General features: G+C 45.4%; 1 protein-coding gene across 1 annotated transcript in view; it reads left to right on the top strand.

Annotated features, from left to right (window-relative positions):
* The window catches only part of LAMA1 (laminin subunit alpha 1), a 124,644-nt gene extending 104,345 nt beyond the window's left edge, over positions 1-20,299 (top strand). Inside the window, exons 47-63 of the mRNA XM_068993660.1 lie at positions 288-438; positions 1,383-1,507; positions 3,679-3,829; positions 4,687-4,831; positions 5,630-5,771; positions 7,887-8,001; positions 8,223-8,393; positions 9,384-9,535; positions 10,612-10,797; positions 11,411-11,546; positions 12,494-12,606; positions 13,859-14,048; positions 14,581-14,739; positions 15,711-15,864; positions 17,379-17,512; positions 19,076-19,298; positions 20,139-20,299. Coding sequence (XP_068849761.1) covers positions 288-438; positions 1,383-1,507; positions 3,679-3,829; positions 4,687-4,831; positions 5,630-5,771; positions 7,887-8,001; positions 8,223-8,393; positions 9,384-9,535; positions 10,612-10,797; positions 11,411-11,546; positions 12,494-12,606; positions 13,859-14,048; positions 14,581-14,739; positions 15,711-15,864; positions 17,379-17,512; positions 19,076-19,298; positions 20,139-20,299 — 2,608 coding nt within the window. The remainder of the gene's footprint in view (positions 1-287; positions 439-1,382; positions 1,508-3,678; positions 3,830-4,686; positions 4,832-5,629; positions 5,772-7,886; positions 8,002-8,222; positions 8,394-9,383; positions 9,536-10,611; positions 10,798-11,410; positions 11,547-12,493; positions 12,607-13,858; positions 14,049-14,580; positions 14,740-15,710; positions 15,865-17,378; positions 17,513-19,075; positions 19,299-20,138) is intronic.
* The last annotated feature ends 709 nt before the right edge of the window (positions 20,300-21,008 follow it).

Raw genomic sequence — 21,008 nt, 5'->3', positions numbered from 1 at the left:
GGCTGCTGAAACATATTTAGTCCATTTCTGTAGCTATTGTAAGCAAGGAGATAACAGGATGGAATTGATGCTTTAGAAGAAATACTCCACAAGATTGTAGAGTGCACACGAGGGCTGGGCTGGGCAAACCTAGAGGCAGAGAGGCCAGTGGATACATGGGCAGAAGCTGGTGGAGGCTGTGTGTAGAACAGATGTGTGTGTGTGTGCGTGCGTGCGTGTGTATGCACACGTGTGGACCAATTTGTCATTCTGAAAGTGCTCTTTTTGCAACTGTCTGTGACCCCCAGGTTTGGAAACATTGGTTCATTGAGCGTAAAGGAAATGAGTGCAGCTCAAAAGCCTCCACCAAGAACAAGTAAATCCCCTGGAACAGCCAAAGTTCTGGATGTAAACAATTCAACCATGATGTTTGTTGGAGGGCTTGGTGGACAGATCAAGGTAACATTCTGAAGGCTCATCTGAACAGGCTGATTTTACCAATAGATGAAATGAATATGCTTACAGTTTTGAAACTATTCTAGGCAGAGAACGATTTTCCTGCTTCTATTATTTTGTTTAATGATAGTTCATCTGCAGAGTTGGGTTGGTTTTGTAAAGGATCATGCTTTATAAATGGTATAAAGGGAAAAGCAGCCAATGGTTCATTTTACTGTTTTCCCCCCTCAGTAATGAAAGAAGAAATTCAGTATTCCACATTAATTTTTGTGAACTCCCTTATCTCTATTCTGACTCTAGAGGTGTATTAGTCATTTAGCCATGTCCAGCTCTTTGTGACCCCAGGGACTGTATAGCCTGCTAGGCTTCTCTGTCCATGGAATTCTCCAGGCAAGATTACCAGAGTGGGGTGCCATGCCCTTCTCCAGGGGATCTTCCCAACCCAGGGATTAAACCTGGGTCTCCTGCACTGCAGGCAGATTCTTTTATCATCTGAGCCACCAGGAAAGCCCCGACTTTATCCTAACCCTAGTGTTTAGCAAAAGAGTTCATGGTATATTTTATGACATCAGTTATCCTCCCACCCAGTAAAGCTGGGGCTACCTGGACCTGGTTCAGTGCTCTGAAATGAGAGTGAGAGCCTCTGTTCCCGGCAGGCGTCATCACTGGCTGCATCCTCTGGGTCTTTGCTCATCTGGTAAAGGGCCTTCTCTCCAGTGACCCTAGTAATTGATGTGACCTCTGAGTTCTCGTCCTGCTGTCTGTCACTCATTCTAGGATCCCAATTCATGATTGGAAGGAAGTCCAGTGATTACAAACTGGCCATTTTCCTGGATGTTGTTTTCTCAAAATTTGGATCTGTAAAATTTGAGCTCCCAAGGAAGAGCTCTGGACACTTAAATAATGTATTTCTTTTCACTCATTGTTTCTGTGTCTGTTTACACCAGAAGTCTTCTGCCGTGAAGGTTACTCATTTTAAAGGCTGCATGGGAGAAGCCTTCCTGAATGGACAATCAATCGGCCTGTGGAACTATATTGAGAGGGAGGGGGAGTGCCACGGCTGCTTCGGAAGGTAACTCGCCCCACAGGTGACACCTCAGATGCTAATATATACAGTGACCTGGTCCAGGGAAAAGGTTCGAGTTGTAGCATTTCTCAGATGCATTTGACCTTGCATGCGTGCTTAGTCGCTCAGTCATGTCCTTTGAGACCCCATGAACTGTAGCCCACCAGGCTCCTCTGTCCATGGGATTCTCCGGGCAAGAATACTAGGGATTGCCATTTCCTCCTCCAGGGGATCTTCCCAACCTGGGGATCAAACTTGAGTCTCCTGTGTCTCCTGCATTGGCAGGCAGATTCTTTACCACTGAGCCACCCTGAGCTCTTGCTAAAAATGAGTTTTTTTTAATGTTCCATAGAACGCACTTTGTAAATGCTGATACAGACACAAACTGGTGCTTTATGTCTGCATTTGTCACGGGATTAAACTGTCTTCATTTTAGATAAGTGTCCCTACCTAGACAAAAACTTGCGCTCAGTGAGTTACTAAACTACTTCTAGTAACTGAATCCATTTGAGCAGGCCAGTAATTAGAATTCATTGTGCTTTTCACCTTTGTGTGTAAGTTTTCATTATTAAATCATTAATATGGTCCAGTGATGCCCTTTAGATTTAAAAAAAGTTTTTTTCTCAATGTGATCATGTACCTTTAACTTTGGCTTATATTACCAAGGAAGCTAACTGGTTGGTTTTTTTTTTTAATTCCTCTTTGAATATATTTGTACTCCTTTAGTGTGGTGTCAGCATACATTTATAATTATGAAAAACCTCTTAGATCCCTAAAGGATAATATAAAATCATTGATTTTAACAGTTCACATCTAAATATGGGTGGGAGGGGAATCTTTAATTGGCAGGCCTTTATTCCTGTATAAGTTCTGAGTGGCTGGTACAGTAGTGCATGGGCTGCTTAGCTGACCTTTGATAGGGCAGTCTTCTTTTCTTTACACATATTAAATCATGTATCACCCTTCAAGAGAGGTTCTCTCAGGATCCCTGTTTTACTGATAGAGGGAATGAGACACAGAGGGGTTCGGTGACTTTTCTGAGGTCACATGGCTATTAAGTTGGGGAGCTGAAGTTTGAACCCCAGCAATCTACTTCTAGAATCTGTGTCCTTCACTACATGAATCCAATCGTCCAAAGGTAAAGCAATGGGACTTGCTTCTAGGAGGTGATTGAGAATTAGACCATAGTTGATTTATGCACAGTGCATTTCTTATACTTCTTTATGGGAGATCTCAAGACGGAAATTTTCAGAAAGAATAGGACTATAGAAAGCTATCAATTTGAAACCTGGGGTTTTGCAGAGTACCACTATGTTTTACTTTGTTAATGGAAACTCTGTCATTGTTGGGTCTTCTGTCTCTGCTTGGAGTTGTGACACAAAGTTTGGTTATTACACCTTTACCGGGAGAAAGTGCAAATTCATACCCTCTGCCCAGACAGTCTAATCTAAATTTCACTCTCAAGCCCTATGACATTCCAGAAGAGTACCTTTTGAACATAATAATGACATATTCCAAGTCCTTTATATTTGAAGAGTAAATCAAGTCAGCTTTTTGAAGCATGGGGAAAACTGGAAAACAGTTATCTAAGATATGCTGGAGTCCACAGTGTGTGACTGTGAGTTGTAAGCTCATCTTGCAGATTTTTGAGACTCTGTTCGGTCAATGATATTCTTATACGCTGATCCTTCTGGCACATTGGTACGGATTTGCTTCCCATTATTAGTCCAGTTTAGTTGATGCATTTAGTTAAAACCAGCACCAGGTAATAAACGCCAATATAAAATTTATTTCAAAAGTGCTGAAATTAAGACACGACATTAGAGGAAATGAGATATTAAAGGACATCAAAGTCACATTAAAGGAAATTAGAGTAAACGAAAATCTAGTCGCTAAGTAGAACTATTTATAGCAGCAATCCATCCTTTGAGGGAATTTCTTTTTACCACAGTGAATGCTGCCTACGTTAACTCTCTTTTCTTTATAAAGCAACTGGGCGCTTGTCTCACATAATCTCATGGGGGACATATTTTAAGATATTATGACTTAACACTTGCAATCAAATTATGGAAATAATTGCTCTATGACAGTTTTGTGAGGAGGAACTCATGAATGTCATGTGTCCTTGTGAACTACTTTCCTAAGAACAGGTTCTATTTCACCTTCTCTCTATGCAGCCCCCAGGATGAAGATGCCTCTTTCCATTTTGCTGGGAGTGGATATTCTGTCGTGGAGAAGACTCTCCGGGCTACTGTGACTCAGATAATTATGCTTTTTAGTACCTATTCACCTAACGGGCTGCTTCTGTACCTGGCTTCAAATGGCACTGTAAGAGTCTTTAAGGGTACTATGCCATGCTGTGTGTATACAGTTGGATTGCTATGAGGATATTTATTAAATGATTGTTTTATGAGCACATATAAGGATAATACATACACATGTATGCCATACTAGTTTCCTATTTTAAATTATTTATCAGTACAAACTCACTGACAAACATTTGAAAAGCATGTCAAATATAAAATAGCTTCCCATCATTATGTGCATTTAGCCATGTCCAACTTTTGCAACCCTACAGACTGTAGCCCACCAGGCTGTTGTGTCTATGGGATTCTCCAGGCAAGAGTACTGGAGTGGGTTGCCATGCCCTCCTCCAGGGGAATCTTCCCAACCCGTGGATCCAACCTGAATCTGCTGTACTGCAGGTGGACTCTACCCACTGAGCCACCTGGGAAGCCCTCCCTTCATTATAAATGTCACTTAAACATTTATTATTAGATTTTGAACCTAAATAAGAGGTCTTATTTTATTCACTGTGACTTCCTAACCTAATTTGAATTACATCAGAGGAGTTCATGTTCTTATTTTTATCTTGAGTGCTGGTGATCTTTCTGGTTTGTGGTTGTATTTTTAGGGCTGGTTCATTTGTCAGTCTAAGTGAACAAGATGCAGAGAGTCCACTTGTCTTACTGTGTTGTGGACTTTGACATTCATGAGTTTATCTCACATATGTCTGTATATTAATCTAGAAAGCCTCGTGGACACTTTTAACGTCCAACTATTGGGCCGGATCCTGTTCTGTCAGTTTGACTGTAAGAGGTTTCCACCCTCCCTGACTTGGAGAGGAAAGAAATCTTGTGATAATAACGTAACCACGGGTAAGTGTTTTCTCTTGTTTTTTACAGAAAGACTTTTTATCCATTGACCTGGTCGACGGCAGAGTCAGGGTGACAGTTGACCTGGGTTCTGGGCCCCTTGCTCTGATTACCGACCGACGCTATAATAATGGAACATGGTACAAAATTGCCTTCCAGCGAAATAAAAAGCAAGGTAAGTGTGAGGACAGACAGACAAAATGCCCTGGTAGGAATGGAAATCTTTCCAAAGTTAGCAGTCTTTGTTTTTTCTTTAGCTTTCTGAGTCTCCTTGAATGATATTCTATTCAAAAGCCCTTGTTTTCTTTGGAATTCTGAGTACCAGGATTCACAGCTTGGTGAATGAATATTCTGTTTGTCTGTGGTTTCCAAATGCATTGGGGTTCCCTGGTACCTCGGTTGGTAAAGAATTCCCCTGCAGTGCAGGAGACCCCAGTTTGATTCCTGGGTCTGGAAGATCCACTGGAGAAGGGATACGCTACTCACTCCAATATTCTTGGGCTTCCCTGGTGGCTCAGCTGAAAAAGAATCCCTCTGCAATTCGGGAGACCTGGATTTCATCCCTGGGTTGGGAAGATCCCCTGGAGGTGGGAAAGGCCATTCCCAGTATTCTCCAGTATTCTGGCCTGGAGAATTCCATGGACTGTATAGTCCATGGGGTTGCAAAGAGTCGGACAGGAATGAGCTACTTTCACTTTTATAAATACATTATTTGACATTAAAGGCTAAATTAGAATCAAGGGTCAAATTGATTCCATTTTCTTTCACACATTCTGGTGCCATTTAGCATGCACTTTCTGGATTTATTGACTTTTGTAAAGATGGTTTTCATTTGCCCTTTAACAGTCAAGAAGATTCCTTGATCAAATTTGCAGCATGGAAAAGAATATGTCTTTGTTAATGAACTTTGTGAGATGTCTGTGTTTTGTTTTACTGTAGAAAATGATTTTCTTATCCCCTTGATCTCCTCTAGGGCTCCTAGCAGTTATTGATGCTTATAACACCACCTACAAAGAAACCAAGCAAGGGGAGACTCCAGGGGCATCTTCTGACCTCAATCGTCTGGATAAGGACCCAATCTATGTGGGTGGATTACCGAGGTCAAGGGTGGTGAGGTATGATACCACACTGCAGAATTGTCGTGTCCCTAATTACTCTTTTAGTTTCCATAACAAAATCCCACAAACAGGGCAGCTTAAACAACAGATGTGATTAACAAATGTATAAGAAATGTCTCTTACAGTATCTGGAGCCTGCAATTCTGAAATCAGATGTCCACAGAGCTGCTTCCTTCTGAAGATCATGAGAAAGATATCTGTTCCATGCCGTCTCTGGGCTTCTGGTAGCTTCAGGCATTCCTCAGCTTGTAGGTGGCATTCTTTGTCTGTGTGGACACATTGTCTTCCCTCTGTGTCTCTCTGTGACCAAATTTCCCCGTTTTATAAGGGCACCACTCATACTAGATTAGAACCTATCCTAATGACCTCATCCTAACTTGATTACGACCACAAAGACCTATTTCCAAGTATGGTTACATTCAGTACCTTATGAATACTACCTCAAAGTAGACCGTTAGAAAGTCAAAATCTTTTTTAATAGGAGGTAGAGAAGATAACTGAGCCCATAGCACTCTGTTTTGACTAGTATGCCATATTCGTTGTTGCCGTTTGGTCTCCAAGTTGTGTCCAACTCTTTGCAACCCTGTGGACTGCAGCATGCCAGGCCTCTCTGTCCTTCACTATCTCCTGGATTTTGCTCAGATTCATGTCCATTGAATCGGTGATGCTATTTGACCATCTCATCTTCTGCTGCCCTCTTCCCCTGTTGCCCTCAATCTTTCTCAGCATCCGGGTCTTTTCCAGAGAGTCAGCTCTTCACATCAGGTGGCCCACGTATTGGAGCTTCAGCTTCAGCATCAGTCCTTGCAGTGAATATTCAGGATTTATTTCCAAGTATGCCATATACTTGAGAAGTAAAGAAAGCCTTTTGCAGTAAAATTTATGATGTTCCACTTACTGCCTGTAGAACATCTAAAAATGGTAACTGCAATATTTGGAGACCTCACTTTCCATCACGCATCATTCTCCTGTCCAGACTTTCTATTAGAAAAATCTCTTTGGAGACCAAAAAAAAAAAAAAAAGATCGTGCTTTTTGCAAACTTATCTGGATTCCCCTTTTGTGTGATTAGAGTGAATAATGTATGTGAAAGCTGAAAGACCAGCATCAGCAAGTTGGATTAGAGATAGCAGAGAAGAGGTGCACTGATTCTTATTCTTGTTTAGCTTTGCGACTTTAATAATTCACATAAACTTCCTGTAGTTTGCTGTTCTCAGTTTTGTAATTTTGAACTGGGGACAAATTAAGCGAGACGTTTCTTTCACACCATTAAAAAAAAAGAATGCATACGCAGCTGGCAGTCAAGGCAGCCGAGCTCCCAGAGATTGAACTGAAAACTATGAGCCGTAATTTCCTCATGACAGTGCACTGTCTTTCTTATAACTGGCCCCTGTTTTGGTGAGTACGTCCAAATGGTAATGACTGTAATAGTTTCCCTTAAAAATATTAAGCAGGCTTTTGTCTAGGTAGCCACCTAGGTTGTTGTTGTTCAGTTGCTCAGTTGTGACTGACTCTTTATGACCCCATGAGCTGCAGCCCTCCAGGCTTCCCTGTCCTTCATTATCTCCTGGAGTTTGCTCAAACTCATGTCCATTAAGGCAGTGATGCCATCCAACCATTGCATCCTCTGTTGCCCCCTTCTCCTCCCACCTTCAGTCTTTCCCAGCATCAGGGTCTTTTCCAGTGAGTCAGCTCTTGGCATCAGGTGGCCAAAGAAAGGGAGCTTCAGCTTCAGCATCAGTCCTTCCAATGAATATTCAGGGTTGATTTCCTTTACGATTGACTGGTTTGATCTTCTTGTGTCCAGTGGGCTCTCAAGAGTCTTCTCCAGCATCACAGTTTGAAAGCATCAATTCTTCGGTGCTCAGCCTTCTTTGTGGCCATCTGGATAGTTCTGCTCACTAAATTTGATCCTTTTCTTTAGTCATAAGGCGAGCACATGTTTGACCTGAATTCTCACCATCTCATGGTCAGTAGCCTTTTTATAGGAAGACCTAGACATTTCTGAGAATGACACCTGGAAGGAGATCTTCCTTGTTTTTATTTCTTCTTTCAAACCTGGAGTTATAAGATCCAAACTTTGTTGCTGCTGCTCTCCTGTCCTTCCCTACAGGAAAGGTGTCTCCAGCAAGAGCTACGTGGGCTGCATCAAAAACCTGGAAATATCCAGATCGACCTTTGATTTACTCAGAAATTCCTATGGCGTGAGGAAAGGCTGTACACTGGAGGTGGGGAGCGTTGTATGAATATTGAGACAAGTGTAATAATATTAGGGCGAGTAAATCAAATGCCCGTAGATTTACTAACGTCATAAGGCAACAGGATCTAAACCAGGGGACTGAATAGAAAAGGGGGTGGGGTAAACAGCAGCAGCCTCTGGGTGATGGTTGGGTGGGGAGGTTCCACACACGGCGGACCTGATGGGCTTTCTCCTCTCCTCTCTGACCAGCCCGTCCGAAGCGTCAGCTTCTTGAGAGGTGGCTACGTTGAATTGCCACCCAAGTCTCTGTCACCAGACACGGAGTTGTTGGCAACATTTGCCACCAGGAACAGCAGTGGCATCATCCTGGCTGCCCTGAGCCAAGGCGGTGAGAAGCCAGGTGATCGGCAGGCCCATGGGGTGAGTGACCCAGAGGCTCTCAAGCCAGGAGCTCAGGGAGGAAATGACTTCAGGAAACGTTGGATGGAAGATGACTTAGTCCTAACGTGTATTCTAGCCGTGTGCCTGGTGGTTTAGGGGGGCACATTTTTACTAAGGAGACGTGTTCATTGCTGAATGTGTTTTCCTTCATGAGTCAGTGGTGTCTTTGTGTTGCAAATAGGAGGAAATCCTATGAATGAACACGTATGAACCTCGAGGACATTACGTTAAGTGAAATAAGTTAAATGGAGAAAGACAAGCACTGTATGATCTCATTTATATGGGGAAACTTAAAACGAAGACAACTCATAGAAACAGAGCAGATTGGTGGTCAGCAGAGTTTGTAAGGGCAGGAGGGAATTGGGTGGCGAGGGCCAAAAGGCGCAAACGTCCAGCTGTAAGACAAGATCGGGGGTGATGTACAGCATGGTGACTATAGTCACAATACCGTATTGCATTTGAAAGTTGCTAAGAGAGTGGGTCTTAAAAGCTCTCCCCGTAAGAAAAAGATGTTGCAACTATATGAGGTGATTGATGCTAACTGAGCTCATTGTGGTGATCATTTTGTGATATATTCAAATATCCAATGCCTGTGTTGTATACCTAAGGCTAATACAGTGGTAAATGTCAATTATGTCTCAGTAAACCTGGGGAAAGAGAGAAATAGATCAGTGACTTATGACATGACTATTTGTTAGTATGTAACGTAGCAACAAGTAAGTGTGAAGACTGTGTAGAACTGGAAATCTTTGATGTGGTTAGTGATAACAGCCTAATGCAGAAAGTAAATTATGTGAGCAGAGATTAGAAAGTAGCATACGAAGTAGAAAACAGTTGTGTCACATGGTGATATTTTTAAGGAGCTGCTTCCTTGGCACTAATACAGCCACATTGCCTTCATCAGATGATAATTCTTTAAATCCTATAGTAATGTCTTTTCAATGGGAATTCTCTGTGTCTCCTTCCTAGCCCTTCTGGTCCATCATGCTAATTGAAGGCCACGTTGAAGTGCATGTTAACCCTGGGGATGGAACCAGCCTGAGAAGAGCTCTCCTGCACGCTCCCATGGGCACCTACAGTGATGGTCAAGAGCATTCCATCTCCATGATAAGGAGCGGAAGGTATTTGCCTGACCTTATGAAGGTTCCCCAGTAGGACGCTTGCATGGGGCTCTTTGCAGTGAAATGATTGGGATAATTAGTATGATGTCATTAGCATTCAGTTTTTAGAGTTCCAATATAATTCTAGAAGCTTGCTGGAAGACCTCCTTGGAAATCAGTTTCATTTGCTTTGTAATAAGACATTTGTAGATTTTTCATAATTGAACAGCCTTAACCCTGCCCTTTCGTGGGACCCAGCATAAATTGTCTTTAGTTGGAAAAATTCTGTGTCAAATACCATTACAGTGTTAGTAAATTCTAATAGTGAGTGGGAAAATAGTAAATAACTGTAGTGGGCTCAGCTGTGTCTGAGTCTTTGCAATTGAACCCACAGTCTGTAGCCTGCGAGGCTCCTCCGTCCCTGGGATTTTCCAAGCAAGAATATTGGAGTGGGTTGCCATTTCCTCCTTCAGGGGATCTTCCTGACCCAGGGCTTGAACCTGCCTCTCCTGTATGAAAGGTTGATTTTTTACTGCTGAGCCACCCAGGAAGCAAATTTTAATAGTGAGTGGTCTAATAGTAAATAGCAACAATGCAAATAGTAAGATGTAAATAGTAGTAAATAGTGTTAGAGTAACATTTCTGTATTCCCCGGTGGCTCAGACAGTAAAGCATCTGCCTACAATGTGGAAGACCTGGGTTCGATCCCTGGGTCAGGAAGATCCCCTGGGGAAGGAAATGGCAACCCAGTCCAGTACTCTTGCCTGGAGAAATCCATGGATGGAGGAGCCTGATGGGCTATAGTCCATGGGGCTGCAAAAAGTTGGACACGACTAAGTGACTTCACTTTCACTTTCACTTTCTCCAAAAAGCACTCGAACTGAATAATGTTTAATCACATTACATTCATTTTGGGAAAATGTTCAGCTGTCTCTTTTCATGTTCAAGAGTTGCCTTTTTTTATTCACGCATGTTAAATTTCGTGTTAAAAAATTTCTTTCAGGGAAAACTTTTATTAGTAAGAACTTGCTGGAATAAAATGGACAGTGATGTTTCATTGTATTTAAAAACCTTTATTTTCTCCTTTGACTCTTTAGAGTTGTCACTGTTCAAGTGGATGAGACAATTCCTGTGGAAATGAAGTTGGGCCCGTCAGCAGAAAGCAAGACCGTAAATGTGTCCAGCCTGTACGTTGGGGGCATTCCAAAGGGTGAGGGGACACCCATGCTCAAGATGAGAAGCTCGTTCCATGGCTGTATCCGAAACCTGGTCTTTAACATGGAGTAAGTATGACTGTACTCTCAGCCTGACTGTGCCCACCCTGATCTTTCAATGCCCAGTACCGACACTAATCTACAGTCTAATTTTGCCATTGGAGCTGACCTCAAATTCTGCAAGTTCCCAAATAATAAGTGGATCCCATGTTTTATTATGAAAGTCCCCCCAGATGGACTTTACTGAACTAGAATGATGGACAGTCTGGTCATCAAGCATGAGAAAGAAAAGAAGCCCTAGGCATTAGTTCCACGGGTGGTGCAAGTGGTAAAGAACCTTCCTGCCAATGCAGGAGACTTAAGACATGTGGGTTCTATCCCTGGGTCAGGAAAATCCCCTAGAGGAGGGCATAGCCACCCACTCCAGTATCCTTGCCTGGAGAATTCTATGGACAGAGGAGCCTGGTGGGCTACAGTCCACGGGGTCGCAGAGTCGGACGCAATTGAGGAGAGTGAGCATGTACATGGGCTTCTAGCCATTGTGGGAGACGGTCGATTCGGTTACTCTTAAGAGTATTGTATTAGTATTTTTTAATGGGTTTTAAGTGTTCAGTAATCCTGTGACCTTGGTGCATGTGTTGTATTATCATCATTGATTCTGAAATGCTTTGTTTGTGTCTAGACTTCTGGATTTCACGAGTGCCACCGACTATGAACACGCAGACCTGGACTCCTGCTCACTCTCAGAGAGGCCAAAACTAGCTGTCTACCGAGAGGACGGAGAGCTCCCGCCAGAGCCCCAGCCTTTACCAAGTCCAGTAAGAAGGCCCTTCTTTCATTATGCAGTTTAGTGTTAGTCGCTCAGTCGTGTCTGACTCTTTGTGACCCCATGGACTGACTGTAGCCCGCCAGGCTCCTCTGTCTATGGGATTCTCCAGGCAAGAATACTGGAGCGAGTGGGTTGCAATTCCTTTCTCCAAGGGATCTTCCCTACCCAGGGATTGAACTCGTGTCTCCTGAATTGCAGGCAGATTCTTTACCATCTGAGCCACCAGGGAAGCCCTTGTTAGCTTTCACTTTCCTTTCCGTTTAATGATTTCTCTGCTTCCTTGGTTGAAAACTCACGCGCTGATGAAGCAAATGGCTCAGTCGTACAGAGCAAGGCCTGTCTCTGAGTTCAGGGCGGTGGTATTGGTAGCCTCCATCTACCGACCTGGGAAACTGAGTCTACGGCCTTACTCGGCCTGGACCCAGGGCACCTGCCCTCCAGCCCGGCTCCTCCTGGCTACACCTCACTCCTGTCGAGGAGGAACCACCTTGGCCTGTCCCCTGTGGGCACGTACAGTCCCCTCTGCCCGTGGGCCAGCTGTTCCTGCAGCCGCTGACCCCTCAGGCCCCCCTAGAGCAGTTGGTTTTTTTTTTTTTTTTTGAGGGAATGGGCATTTGGGGCACAAGCAAGGTCTTTGCCCTTTGGACCTGATGAAAATTCATGGGAATTTGGTGAACTTGAGTGAGGTTGAGGTAAAAAATAGACACTCTAATTGCCTTTTCAGAGAGACAAAGGGGTGTGAATTAACAGCCAAGAAGGTAAAGGCAGTGCTGGTGTGTTTGTGTTGCTGGTGTGTTTGTGTTGTTGGTGCTCTGACACCCTTGCTTCTGAGATGTTTCCTTCGTGGAAAGACATGTTTGTGTTGCAGGGTGTGGGGAAGGGCGGAGGTGGAGGGCCTGGCCTTGCATGGCTGTGAGCCGTGTGTATCTCTTATAGGAACTGTGCGCCACGGAAAGCCCCCCAGAATATGTGCCCAACGCCCACCAGTTTGGCCTCACAGAAGGCAGCCACTTGGTGCTACCTTTTAATCAGCTGGCTGTCCGAAAGAGGTAGGCGATGCTCTAATGTCCTCACGAGATGTCTCATTGCTAGAAGAATCCAGGGCATATTCTTCAGCAGTGAGTCTTTTCTGGAAGAAGCTTCTCGTGTTTCACGCGGAGTGAACACTTTGGAGTGTTCAGCTTGCCACCAAGTGGCAGCAGTGAGAGGCAAAGAGGAACGCAGCTTCTGTGCGGCTCAGATGCACCAGCGTGGCTCGGCTGGGTTTCATGGTTTGTCTGGACCTCGTCTCCATGATGGTGTGTGGCTGCCTCTCTGGGGGTGTGGAGGAGAGCCCTGGCTACCTAAACCCCTCTTCCTCCTGGAATCCCACGTCCCCTGAAGCTGTTATCTGGATGCTGAACCCCATTCTACAGGAAACATTCACTAATCTGCAGAAATGGCCCCCCAGCTCTATCATCATGACCCCAAATTCCTGGAGCCACACGCATGCCAGCCTGTGCGTTCCCTCTGCTCTTCACACCTGGCTGTCCCAGGCAGCCTTCTCCAGCCAGGGAAGCTGGCTCACATCCCAGAGGGCTCGTGGCTGAGGTTCCTCAGGACCCGTAGGCCTCCCTGTCCTCCTGTGGGTCTCAGCCCCGCAGACCATGCCCTCGGCTCTGCAGTGCTCTACGCCTCTGTTGCCACCATCTCGGGTCACTGCCCCTTGGCTCCTGGCTTCAGTCCCCACGAGCTTGGCAGCTGCCCAGCCCCTGATCTATGAGGTCCTCTGGCTCCGATCTCTCAGAGGTCTTTCCCTCGTTCCTCCCTGGCTGCCTTCTCCCCGTGGTCACACCGCCGAGCACTTCCTAAGTACCCACCCACCTGCACAATCTCTGCTTTAAGCATCCTGCTAACCGCCTCTCTCTCCTACTTACTTCTCTCTCCAGCAGCTGCTCACCCCCATCAAGACCTCTGAGCCCTCCGGCTTTCTCACCATCATCACCATTTTTTGCCACAGCTCATTAGCCCCCTTCCCCACTGGCCTCCACGTGACCCAGTTTTAACTCTGTGGTATATTTCTGATGTTAGTTTTGGGGAGAAAGGGACCCTCCTCTGTTCACTGCTTGATCCTCTGCTCCTAGGAAGATTCCTGGCAGATGGAGGTAGGCAGTTACCACGAGTGAATGAATGGATAGGTCAGTGAAGGGATGGATGACCTGAGATGTTCAAAACAGATGTTGAAACACTTACTGGGGTCTTTGAATTTAAAGAGAGACAGTGAGAGCGTGTTCCTTCCTGAGAGCCCTCGCCTCCCTCCAGGCTCTCAGTTCAGCTGAGCATCCGCACGTTCGCCTCCAGCGGCCTGGTGTACTACATGGCTCACCAGAACCAGGTGGACTACGCCGCACTCCAGCTGCACGCGGGCCGCCTCCACTTCACCTTCGACCTTGGGAAGGGCAGGACCAAGGTCTCACACCCAGCACTGCTCAGCGATGGCCAGTGGCACACGGTAGGCTCTCGGGAAGGTGGCGTCACTTGTGCTGAGCTCTGATCCACCGGCCTCTCGTGTCCACTCCATTTCACAGTAGTGGGATCAACCTCCAGCTTGCTCTGTGTCTGATATCTGCGCCATAGAATGTAGGCTCCTGAGGGGCACAACCTTTTCTGCTTCCTGAAATTTCCTCAAGGGCTCACTCAATGCATGACATTTAGTAGGCACGCAGCAAACATTGGTAGAATGAACGAAATGTTCATTTACCAGATATGTTCTTGGTTTGACGAGAAGTAAACCAAGCCCACGGGTGGCGTGAATGGGCCCAATCTGATGTCCTGGCCTCCGTGTTGCTGTGACGGGGACTCTCCAGCAGGTCCTGTGCTAACCTGCTCTAGGCTCAGCCTCCTCTCAACCTTGGAGGTGCGAACACCTGAGCTGTTCTTGAGGGTTCCATTCGAGTTATTACTCCTGCAGTGAACAGATGCTGCAAACAGCTGTTGTTTTCTCAGATTCCTTAGAAATGACTCATGTCTTTGGATTGCTCTAGGTCAAGACAGAGTACTTTAAAAGGAGGGGCTTCATGACGGTCGACGGCCAGGAATCGCCCATGGTGACCACGGTGGGAGATGCCACCACGCTGGACGTGGAAGGAAAGCTGTACCTCGGAGGCCTCCCCTCTGAGTACAGGGCCAGAAACATTGGAAACGTAAGCAGCGTTTTCTCCGTAGGCCCATTTTTACCTTTATTGTGGTGGTTGTTTTTCTTGCGGAGGAATGTGTTTATGTTTAAATTACCGTGTTTGGGCCTGGAGCTTGGCCACAAAATGGAAACATTTGGAACCACATCCCTGGACTGTGTGTTGGGGCTTCTCCTTGAAGCCCAGCCTGCCTTCCTGTTGGTTAGCAAACAAACAGTTCCCTTCCCACAGGCATTTAGCCCCAGTGCAACTCAGGAAAAGTCCAGCAAATTTGTATTTGCAGGTTAGAACACTCCACAGTCTTTTCTTTTTTCCTGATTTTTCATTTATCATTTTTGGCTGTGCTGGGTCTTTGTTGCTGTGCCTGGGCTTTTCTCTAGTTGCAGCAAGAGGAGGCCGCTCTCTGGTTGTGGGGCACGGGCTTCATTGCAGTGGCTTCTCCTGTTGAGGAGCGCAGGTGCACGGGCGCACGGGCTCCGGTAGTTGCAGCTCCCCAGTTCTAAAGCCCTGGCTCAATAGTTGTGTGACACACGGGCTTAGCTGCTCCATGGCATGTGGGGGTCTTCCCAATTAGGGATTGAACCTGTGTCTCCTTCCCTGGCACGTGGATTCTCTACCCCAGAGCCCCCAGGGAAGCCCCACTCCACAGTCTTGATTTCCACAATATTTACCCAATAGAAAACCCTTTTAACTATATTATAGTAGTTTTTTTTTTAACTGAATTTCATACTTTATTGATAAATACTTTTATTTATTCCCGCCCCACAGGCAGATTCTATTCATTTTTTTTTTCTTTTGTGGTTTCGTTTTTTTTTTTTTAATATAAATTTATTTAAAGTTAGACCTTCATGTGAAGTATGGTGGCCACTGGATTTTTAAAACCCAAAGACAGTGTTTTACTGTGTGGTGTTGAAGGGTGGGAACAGTGTGTGCTGTCCTCACGTCCTCACCGTCACCTACCCCTGCATCGTTTCACTTAGATCACTCACAGCATCCCTGCCTGCCTCGGGGAGGTGACAGTGAACAGCCAGAAGCTGGACACAGACAGCCCCGTGTCTGCATTCGCAGTGACCAGGTGCTATGCCGTGGCCCAGGAAGGAACTTTCTTTGAAGGCAGTGGATACGCAGCCCTTGGTAGGTACGATCAACTGTCTCACAGGCAGTCTCTGGGATGCCCTGCAGTCTAAGATGATAAGGATCCAGGAATCATCTGATAGGACAGGACCCGCTGCACAAGCTGCAGTGAGACCACGAATTCTGGACTCTCAGCATCTTGTGTAAAAACCGGCTCACCTGTCGTGGTACCCAGATGGCCTCCTCTCACCAGGAGAGGTGGCCCTCCAGACGGCAACACATGGTCCTGATGTCATCTGTACTGGCCCCAGATTTACATAAGGCAAAAGCTGTCACTGTTCAGGTTAATAAAGACCTTTGAATTCAAAACCAGCACCATAAAATGTCTGGACCAGCCAGCCAAGTGCAACTCAGTTTTGATGAAAAAATTAACTCTGTTTAGACTGTTGAAATATTCATGAGTTGTAAGTAGAGGAATTTAAATCTCGAAAATGCTTTAGGATGGAAATTCCTCAAGGCTTAGAAGTAGCCCTTGTTATATATCTTATGTACTCTCCCACTTCAGATGCTTGATTGGGTGGCTAAACCTGGTGGTTCAGTGGTAAAGAATCTGCCTGCCAAGCAGGGGATGTGGGTTTGATCTCTGGATCAGGAAGATCCCCTGGGGGAGGGCGTGAACCCATTCCAGTATTCTTGCCTAGAGAATCCCATGGACAGAGGAGCCTGGCGGGCTACGGTCCGTGAAATTGCAAGGAATCTGACACGACTTAGGGACTAAACAACGGCAGCTTGCCGGCTGACTCCTGTTTGCACTCAAACGGCGCTCCCCTGGCCCCTGTTCCATTTCCTATCACAGAGAACTAATTTCTGGCTCCTTTGCTGGGGGCTTCCACCGAGGCTCTGGTGGAAGATGGAGGTTGGGAGGGAGGAGAGGAAAAGCTAGCAGGCTTCTCTCTCGTGCTCTGTGCTTCTGGTAACACCACCTCCCACTTTTCCTTCAGCCCTGGGCCCCATAGATAACAACTGCCTGCTATTGCTAATATCCCTAACTTAGCCCAACTTTTTTATCGCTTGAATGAAAAATTCATTCAATTAAAACCCCACTTAAAAAAAAATGCATAGTGTGGAGTCTAACACACTTAACACTTAACACACTCAGCAAATGATGACACACCGGTTAGTGGATGCTGGGAAAGTCAAGTGCTCTATTTTTTGGATGGATGATGACCCAATTACATGGATCAAATCCCTTCTGACTTTTGCCTATGTGGCTCTGGATAAAAGCATGTGCCCACCTCATCTCCAGTCAGGTTTAGCCCAGCTGGTTGTGTATTTTCTTTAAAAGCATCACTTCATCCTACAGAGGTGCAAGCTGAGGCTCGGGGGTGGAAGAGACTTGCTGGTGAGGCTGGAGCTGGATCCTGAGAAGGAGCTGGAGCTAAGTCTCCTGACCCTAATCAGGAGCCCAAAAGCACAGCCAGCCAGCCAGCCCAGCCCCTGGCCTCTCTGAGCCTGTGCCTTCATGCATCAGGCAGGCCCCATCACTAACTGAGTGTCTTCCTTGTGTGTTTCAGTCAGAGAAGGCTACAAAGTGCGATCCGACGTGAACATCACGCTGGAGTTCCGTACCTCGTCGGGGAACGGTGTCCTCCTGGGGATCAGCAGCGCCAAAGTGGATGCCATTGGACTGGAGATTGTAGATGGAAAGGTGGACGCTTAATCTGGATGCCCCCCGACCCCCTGCCCACATCTCATCCCAATGTCAGAGAGAGCAGTTGAGAAACAGTAGAAATACCTAGATCCAAATTTCTAATTATTCACTTTCATGGAATGGAGAAAAGATTCAGTTAATATTTTAAAATAGATAATCCTAAAAAAGGACTTCCCCCGTGACTCAGTGGTCTAGAATCTGCCTGCAAGGCAGGAGACACAGGTTCAATCCCTGAGTCAGGAAGATCCTCTGGAGTAGGAAATAGCAACCCACTCCACTGTTCTTGCCTGGGAAATCCCATGGACAGAGGAGCCTGGTGGGCTACAGTCCAGGGGATCACTAAGAGTCAGACACGACTGAAGCAACTAAAGAACAGCAAAGCTTCATGTACAGCATAAGAAGTTGAAAATAGGATACTTAGTGTTTCCCTCCCACCTTCTGCAGGTCTCAGATTTTTTGTGCTACCACCTGGGGTAGTAGAGCATCCATGGTTTTTCAGGAGGGAGTTAGTAAATGTTCCTTCACAGGTGCTATCGCAACAGCTGTGAACCAGCTTTCTTAGTAGACCCATGGGCTCCTGTCATGCTGAAAAATACGACACTGATTTGAGGATGCATCACTAAGGTTGTGGCTCAGGCTTGCTCCCATGGCGGTGGCCGTGTTCCCTTCCAAAGCCTTGGGAATAGGCTAGCATCAGAATCCTTAGGACACTGTCTTACAAAATCACTGTTTGTTTTTCATAGGTTCAGTTCAGTTGCTCAGTCATATCTGACTCTTTGCGATCCCATGGACTGCAGCACGCCAGGCCTCCATGTCCATCACCAACTCCTAGAGTTTACTCAGACTCATGTCCATTGAGCCCGTGATGCCATCCAACCATCTCATTCTCTGTCGATCCCTTCTCCTCCCACCTTCAGTCTTTCCCAGCATCAAGGTCTTTTCAAATGAGTCAGTTCTTCACATCAGGTGGCCAGAGTATTGGAATTTCAGCTTCAACATCAGTCCTTCCAATGAATATTCAGGACTGATTTCCTTTAGGATGGACTGGTTTGATCTCCTTGCAGTCCAAGGGACTCTCAAGAGTCTTCTCCAACACCGCAGTTCAAAAGCATCAATTCTTCAGCACTTAGCTTTCTTTATAGTCCAACTCTCACATCCATACTTGACCACTGGAAAAACCATAGCCTTGACTAGACGGACCTTTGTTGGCGAAGTAATGTCTCTGCTTTTTAATATGCTGTCTAGGTTGGTCATAACTTTCCTTCCAAGGAATAAGCGTCTTTTAATTTCATGACTGGCTGCAGTCACCATCTGCAGTGATTTTGGAGCCTGATAAAGTCTGCCACTGTTTCCCCATCTATTTCCCATGAAGTGATGGGAAAGGATGCCATGATCTTTGTTTTCTGAATGTTGAGCTTTAAGCCAACATTTTCATAGGTAGCCCTCCCTTTTAGCAGAATGCTCTGATTTTATCCACTCTAAGAACATCGTGTGAATGGACTGTGTTCCTTGAATAGGGAAAAATTCACCGAGGTATTGGCTTGTGTCTCATTTGTTTAGCTCTTGTTTCACGTTAACAACGGTGCTGGGAGGATAACAGCCACGTACGAGCCCAAAGCTCCCAGTAGGCTCTGCGATGGGAGATGGCACACCCTTCAGGCAAACAAGAGCAAGCATCGAGTGGTTCTGATTGTCGACGGGAACGCGGTTCGAGCAGAAAGTCCGCACACCCAGTCCACCTCCGCTGACACCAATGATCCCATTTATGTTGGTGGCTATCCTGGTGCGTGTGATGTGTACTCTGCTCACTTTTCGGGGGGCATTGCCTCTGGGGGAAGTCTTATTCAGGGGGATAAAGAATAAGGGTGAAGAAAGATACATGGTTTGGGTGACAAATCCTTTGCCATTTTAGGTCTATTCCAAATACCTAGGAATTTTTGGAAAAATCAAAATTATCTTCATATTTAAATTGATTGGGGCTTCCCAGGTGGCACTAATGGTTAAAAAACAAAACAAAAAACCTACCTGCTAACGTAAGAGATGCTGGTTCAATGCTTGGGTAGGGAAGATCCTCTGAAGGAGGGCGTAGCAACCCACTCCAGTATTCTTGCCTGGAGAATCCCATGGACAGAGGAGCCTGGTGGACTACAGTCCACGGGGTCTGACAGAGTCAGACACGACTGAAGCCACTTAGCATGCATGCACGCGGAAGCTGATCATTGGGTAGCACTCTGAGAACATCGGGTATGGTGTATAGTAAGCTGGGTGACTTTACTGACAGAAATATCAAATGATGCCCGGAAGTGGGAATCATTTTACGGGTCGGTAATCATTTTAGAGGACAAACATGTGTCTTACCCTCTCACATCACTTTCCAGATTCTCCAAGTAATTAATACAAATGTTAATAAGATAAAAATCCCTTTTATGACAAGTCACAACTATGCCTTAAAATTATTGTTTATTAATAGTTTTCTATAAATTATGCTATCACTGAAGCCACTTACATGGAAAAATATTCTTCTGATCTTGATGTGGAAACCACAAACGGTTAGTTTTGTTTCTACTGCTCTTCTTATGTCATTTAACACAACAAGATTTATTTTCTCTTCTTTCCTAAACAGCTGATGTGAAGCAGAACTGCCTGAGCAGCCGGACCTCCTTCCGGGGCTGTGTGCGGAGGCTCACTCTGACTAAGGGCCCGCACGTGCAGTCCTTCGACTTGAGCACAGCTTTCGACCTGCAAGGAGTTTTCCCTCATTCCTGTCCTGGGACTGAGTCCTGAACTTTGGGGAATGCCTCAGTTGGGAACCATCGTTTATATTTTGAGAATTATTTTGTGAACTAAAATCTTTACAGTTCAGATTTCATTTCCAACTCAGGTTCAGTGTTTCCAGAGAGAACGTTTTTGTTTATGTTTAACTAAAACCATGTGTACAACAAATACCTCTATTAAATAGTTTAAAATGTAAATTGAAATCACTGGCTCTTTTAAGTTTTTTTAATGAAACTTTTGAAATGTTCTGTTGATCACCTGATAATACTTCATGTTTTGCATTTTAAACTTTTAAAAACTATCATTATAGACTAACATAGATTACAGTGGCGTATGAATACTTTCATGGGCTTTTCCTGTGGCTCAGTGGTAAAGAACCCACCTGCCAATGCAGGGAAAGAGAGTTCGATCCCTGGGTCAGGAAGATCCCCTGGAGAAGGGAATGGCAACCTACTCCAGTATTCTTGCTTGAGCAATCCCAGGGACAGAGGAGCCTGGCCGGCTACAGTCGATGGGGTTGAAAAAAGAGTCGGACATAACTTAGCAACTAAACAACAACAACATGAATACTTTCATTTCTTTATCAAGAATTTAAGCTCCAATTTCTACAATGAACAAGTAACACTGTTGGTTCTATTCCAGCAGAGGGCACCAACTGTTTGCCACATAAGCACGTTAACTAGACTTCAGCAAGTCAAAAAGCAAAGGGAACACGGGA

Source organism: Capricornis sumatraensis, chromosome 21 (genome assembly GCF_032405125.1).
Source record: "Capricornis sumatraensis isolate serow.1 chromosome 21, serow.2, whole genome shotgun sequence".
Classification (NCBI taxonomy): Eukaryota; Metazoa; Chordata; class Mammalia; order Artiodactyla; family Bovidae; genus Capricornis; species Capricornis sumatraensis.
The sequence above is the reverse complement of the archived record's forward strand: the minus strand, read 5'-3'. Positions and strand labels throughout refer to the sequence as shown.